Here is a 6,023-nt window from a genome sequence, read left to right as displayed (position 1 = left end):
AGTGATATGTTCTCCATCCCTATGATATTCCCTATTCCAGAATGTCGTTGAAATGAAATTATACTGTATATAGCTTTTTGAATCAGGTTTATTTCACATAGCATTATACATGATACTGCATATCAACAGTTCATTCCTTTTATTGCTGAATAGTACTTGAATATAGGGACGTATAAGGGCTTGGTTGTTCATATACCCACTGGAGGATATTTTGGTTGTTTCTGTCTGGTTTTGGCCATTATGAATAAAGCTGCTTACAACATTCACATACAATATTTTGTGTGAACAGATTTTTTTCAATAAAAGTTTTGACACAGTATTTTAATTACTATAAATTAAAGAGGAAAATGAAAACGTGTAAGCCCAGAAACATTATTTCAAGCAGCCTCAGTATCAAGAGTATCCACAGTAGATGTTAAAAGAGGTTTTCAAGGACAGAAAGTTTGATAATATTTTGGAGACCATTGTGAAGGAAAGGGATAATTCTTAACAAGACTGGAAGTTGGAAGTAATAAAATTAGATAAATCAGTGTGCAGATGATTCTGCTAAACAGGCAGTCCTCAATTTATAAACTCTAGATTCACAAATTACTTTAACATAAAATGGTTTAACGGAAGGTAAATTCGGGGTCTTAGTTCCTGGCCTTTGGGAACAATTGGTCTTTGTTTCATGTTTTAGGCAGGCATGATGGTCAGTAATTGCCATTGATAGATTTTCACAGATATCTTCAGGGAAAAGATGTCCTCTGTTTTCACTGGGAGAACTCAACTCAGGTCAAATAAAGATAGTAGTCACCAGACAGGTCAAATAATGACAGTTTATTGGCAGTGGGTCCGTGAAGAAGCTCCAACCAGTTCTCTACCTTCCATTTGCTGCTAGGGTGATGGTATTCACCTTGATTATGAGCTGTTGGTTTTCAAGGCTGTGTGGAGATGAGGAAGGGTGATGGGAATANGTGCAAATACCATAAAGCTCTGTTTTCTTACCAAGATTCAGTCATTTTGTTTTCCCCAAGAAATCTTCCTGGATTGCTGCAGCCTTTGGCTAATTTCTAGGCTTCTAAAAAGTTGACACTGACCATTTTTGCCATTGTTCTTTGTTGACTTTATGGAGGAGAGGATGTTTGGACATCCTTACTCCACCATTTTTGCTGATACCACTCTGTCCTCTGTTTTAAAGGGTTTGCCTGGTGATCCTGGTTCCCGTGGTGAACCAGGAAGGGATGGAGAAAAGGTAAGAATTTTAATACTTTGAAGTGACTTGTTTTATTCTACTTAACATATTCCTGTTCTCTGCCAAGATTGTGGTTGTATATTTATTTATTTTAAATTTATATTTTAATTTACATCCAAGCTAGTTAGCATATAGTGCTATAATGATTTCAGAAGTAGAAATCTCCTGTGTGTAACACGCAATGCTCATCCCAGCAAGTGTCCTCCCTAATGCTCCTTGCCCATTTACCCCATCTCCCCACCCACAACTCCTCCAGCAACCCTCAAATTGTTCTCTGTATTTAAGAGTCACTGATGTTTTGTCCCCTTCCTTGTTTTTATATTATTTTTGCTTCCCTTCCCTTATGACCTTATGCTCATATGTTTTCTATCTTAAATTCCTCCTGTGTATGAAGTCATATGATATTTGTCCTGCTCTTACTGGCTAATTTTGCTTAGCATAATACCCTCTAGTTTCATCCATGTTGTAGCAAATGGCAAGATTTCATTCTTTTTGATTTCCAAGTAATACTCCATTGTATATATATAAGCCAAGGTTGAGTTATAAATGAAAAAGTCCTAAATAACTAGATTTTGTATTCAAAACATACCTTCTTTATTCATCTTTTGGTATTGGTCTTTTTTCTTTTGTACCATTTCCTCTAAATTTTTGTTCATTGTCGTAAATCACGGTTCATGTGATGGAAACACATGAAGAATTGTTCAACTTTAGCATTCACATTGTGAAAAGTTGGTGCCTTTAATTTGAGATTGTATCGGCAAAACTTTTGTTCTCTAGAAAGTGGATGCAGCACTTTTTTAGTGAGGTCCTCATACTAAAAAGGCTTGTAGCTGTGAATTTAGAATGTCTCCACTAAACATTTCCATTCTCTGTGCAATTATTGTCTGAAAGTCTGTGGCTAATTCTTTGTTTCATTTGGTTATACAGCCTGACTGAAGTCATTTATTTAGTTATCTATTTTAAAAGTGGCTTTGGGGAAAAAAAGTGACTTTGAAAGAACATATGAAGCACACATTTCCCTTGTTTATAGCAGATCACAAAATATCCAGTTTTCTAGTCTCTCTAGAGCTTTATATGAAAACCAGTACTGAAAAGGTTTGTTTTGCAGACAAGGAATAAAAAGTGTTACAAATTTGAATGTACACAGAGGGTGCATAATTTTATGGTGGTTTATCTCTAAACTAGATCCAACTTGAATCTTGGACTGAGAACCACAGCTAGAATAAAGGAAGATAATAAATACTCAGAGAACAAGATTTCTTTTTCACGTAGTAATTAAAATGATAGGACAGAGTAACTCTAAACTAAAAGCAGCTTTTAGATAGAGGAAAAGTTCCTATGAACAAGTCTAAAACAAGAATAGAAATGTAAGAGAGACATCTATCCTTGGGTTTTGGCCAGTAGAATAGCAGTTGCATACTGTGTTTTTCATGCTGTTGTAGCTACTAGTGAAAAGTAACCGTTTTGCCTCTGAATTTGTCTTTCATTTGTTTCTAAGAGCAAACTCACAAAAACAGTTATAATTTATTAGCTGTTCCTGATGATAGCTAAATCAGTCAGCTCTAAAATATCTGTGACTAGTGGAAATGACACCTAATTTATGCCCTCAACAATTTTTATGAAAAGAAACAAGGCTAAATGTAAAAATATAATGCTTTTAACTGATTCCAGTGGTACCAATTCTCTTATTCAGTATCTTGTTTCTAGAGTATTTATAGTTTGCTAGAAAATAGTAATCTTAAAATCAAAGGATGTTACATCTAGAAATACCTTAGAAGTCTGGTCTATGTATAAGGCAGTTAAGTTAATTGATTTGGTGAAAATTGTATAGCTAGTAAATCTGAGACAACATCACTGGTCTTCCTAGGCTTATTTCAGTATTGTCTCATTACCTCAAGTAGTATTTCTCTTAGAAATATTTTATTATGGATTCCTAGGTCTTTATGAAACTTAGTTTTCTGTTACGTTTTTAAGGAAATTGATGTTTTCAGGTAATTTTTACTAACCTACTTTAAACTTTTATGAACAGGGCCAAAAAGGTGACATTGGCCCAACTGGACCTCCTGGACTTGTAAGTTTCTTTTAAGTCTTCATTTATCAGACTTATTAATGCATTTTCATTTTTGTGCCTTAATGTACTTTTTACCTTTTCCTTATAGAACACAAAATTCTAAATCATTATCAACTTTTACTGGCTTAAAGGTCTATATCTAAAACCTTCAGTGATGTTGACCTTGAAGTCTTTGTATTGATCTCCCTGTATATTACTTCTCCATAGTAAAGATCAAAAATTATAGCATTGGGTTGTTTTGCCTCATGATTCCCAAAGTATTTCTCAAGTAACCAGCAGGTGGTGCAAACATGGCTTACAAAGTTTCAATAAAAGAAATTTGGGGAGCAAGGGATTGACCCTTTCCCTTACAGAGCTCTGGAAAGATGGATTTGGTCTTAATAGGTTTTCTCAATTATACAATTTTCTAATTCATACCTCTTTCTTCCCTGAGTATGTGCCTTCTAGGGACTCTTAATCAAATGTAGGTAACTGCTGGATGAAAAAATACATAGGGGGTTTAAGGATTTTCTGTAATGTTTATATTCACCATGAAATTTAAGTCAAATATGTTTCCAGTCTTATTAAGAATAAAATATCATTGCTGAAGTTTGACATATTGGCTTTCCTTTGGTTGANCTTAGCTGGCACTCGGGTCTGTCTCAGGAGAATAAATAATCCAATGTGAGTCATCTTGCGATTACACCGCCACCTGCCACCGGAAGTCAAGACTCTTGTTTTTATACTGCATTGAATCTGCAAAGGTGCAAGTGCCATAAAGCCTATAATATCCATGGTCAGTCTCAGATATTGATACTTAGTACTTCACAAATCTAATGAGAATATACATAAAAAAGACCTTAGACAATTTTTTTAAAGTTTATTTATTTTGAGAGGAAGAGGAAGGCAGTAGAGAGTGAGTGTCAGCGGGGGAGGGGCAGAGTGGGAGGGAGAGAGGGAGAGAATCCCAAGCAGGCTCCATGCTGTCAATGCAAAGCCTGACATGGGGATCTGTTCTGTCAGCATGGAGCCTGATGCAGGGCTAAATCGCATGAACTGCGAGATCATGACCTGAGCTGAAATCAAGAATCAGATGCTTAACCACCTGAACCACTCAGGCACCCTGATCTTAGACAATTTTTATTCACTTTCATTTTAAAATCAGAACTTTTGTTCTCTAAGAAATAATTTCTCTATGAAATGCAATAATAGAATTTTGATAAAAATCAGAAGAAATGGAAATTTGGGGAGTGCATCCCTATCCACCAGCTCACTTTACTTTTAGAACTACTATCTCCATTCTAAGTCCTGCAACTTTCTGACTCCCTTTGTCTGAATATTTCTTCTATCCAGTACAGCCAGGATGAAATACCACACTTTGCCAGTGAATGTTGATTTGTACCTCAGTCCAACAGTCTCCTAATCTAAAGCTTATTTGTCATTACAGCTCTATGAGATTAATTTATACTTAGATTACTTAATATGAAATTCTTTCAACACTGAGATTCTGAGAAGACCAAGGGAAAAGTATTGATCAGTTAGTTGATTCTAACCAATAAGCCCTCCTGAAAGAGAGGAGTTTGTTTTGTTTTGTTTTGTTTTGTTTTAGAGGAAGAAAGAAATGTGGGTCAATAAATGGAAAAATTGGGAGAAGGCATTACAGATGTCGAAATGGCATATTCAGAGCACCTGGGTGGCTCAATTGGTTCAGTGTCCAACTTCAGCTCAGGTCATGATCTCGTAGTTCGTGAGTATGAGCCCCGTGTCGAGCTCTGTGCTGACAACTCGGAGCCTGAAGCCTGCTTCAGATTTCCTCTATCTCTGCCCCTCTCCCACTTGTATTCCATGTCTCTCTCTCTCTCTCTCAAATAAATAAACATTAAAAGAAACAGGAGTCCAAGGATACTTTGTTGAATGGTAGCAGCACTGAAATAAATATACATGGTGCTATTTTAAAAATACAATATTGGGGCACATGGGTAGTTCAGTTAAGCATCCGACTTCAGCTTGGGTCATGATCTCATGGTTCATGAATTCGAGCCCCACAATGGGCTCTGTGTGGACAGCTCAGAGCCTGGAGCATGCTTCAGATTCTGTGTCTCCCCCTCTCTCTTTGCCGTTCCCCTGCTTGCACTCTGTTACTCTCTCTCTCTCAAAAATAAACATTAAAAAAAAAAGAAATGGCATATTTAGAGGGAAATACAAGAATGTGTAAGATACATGAAGTGGTTATAATGAGACAATCCTCCCTAAAACTTCACTGCTAGAAATAACAGAAGATGTGATAGGTGAGAGAGGTACTGAAAGTGAGAAGAGACTTGACAGAGTCCAGGGTGAAAAGTGGCCTCAGACATAGTAAGAAGTAGTGAATTTGAGGCCTTAAAAACAATAGCTAACACAGAAAATCTGTTTTTTGAGAAAGTATCTGTTAGTAATAGATTTGGATTTAAGGGGAGAAGCTCAGAGTTGCTTCTGTTCGTCCAAGTATGAGATGGGGATAGTAGCTGTGGCAACAGGAAAGATGGGGGCAAATTAGAGGAACATTTTCAGTAAATAGTTATCAAGCTTAGGTAATTGGAATGAATTGAATGTGATTAGAGACATAAAAAATAATTTTAGCTCTATAAGCCTGGGGTTCAGGAGGATGGCAATATTATTACTGATATTAAGCAGTTCCTAATGAGTTGAAGGAAAGGAGTGGTAAGGAATGTGAATCATAATCTGTGTAGTAGTCTTAAT

General features: G+C 36.3%; 1 protein-coding gene across 1 annotated transcript in view; it reads left to right on the top strand.

Moving 5' to 3' along the window:
* The window catches only part of COL4A5 (collagen type IV alpha 5 chain), a 227,462-nt gene that overhangs the window by 133,701 nt on the left and 87,738 nt on the right, over window positions 1-6,023 (top strand). Inside the window, exons 17-18 of the mRNA XM_077773807.1 lie at window positions 1,181-1,234; window positions 3,264-3,305. Of these exons, the coding sequence (XP_077629933.1) occupies window positions 1,181-1,234; window positions 3,264-3,305 (96 nt within the window). The remainder of the gene's footprint in view (window positions 1-1,180; window positions 1,235-3,263; window positions 3,306-6,023) is intronic.

The sequence above is a fragment of the Crocuta crocuta genome, unplaced genomic scaffold (assembly GCF_008692635.1).
Source record: "Crocuta crocuta isolate KB4526 unplaced genomic scaffold, BGI_CrCroc_1.0 scaffold737, whole genome shotgun sequence".
Classification (NCBI taxonomy): Eukaryota; Metazoa; Chordata; class Mammalia; order Carnivora; family Hyaenidae; genus Crocuta; species Crocuta crocuta.
Note: the sequence above shows the minus strand (reverse complement) of the source record. Positions and strands in the feature narration are given on the sequence as shown.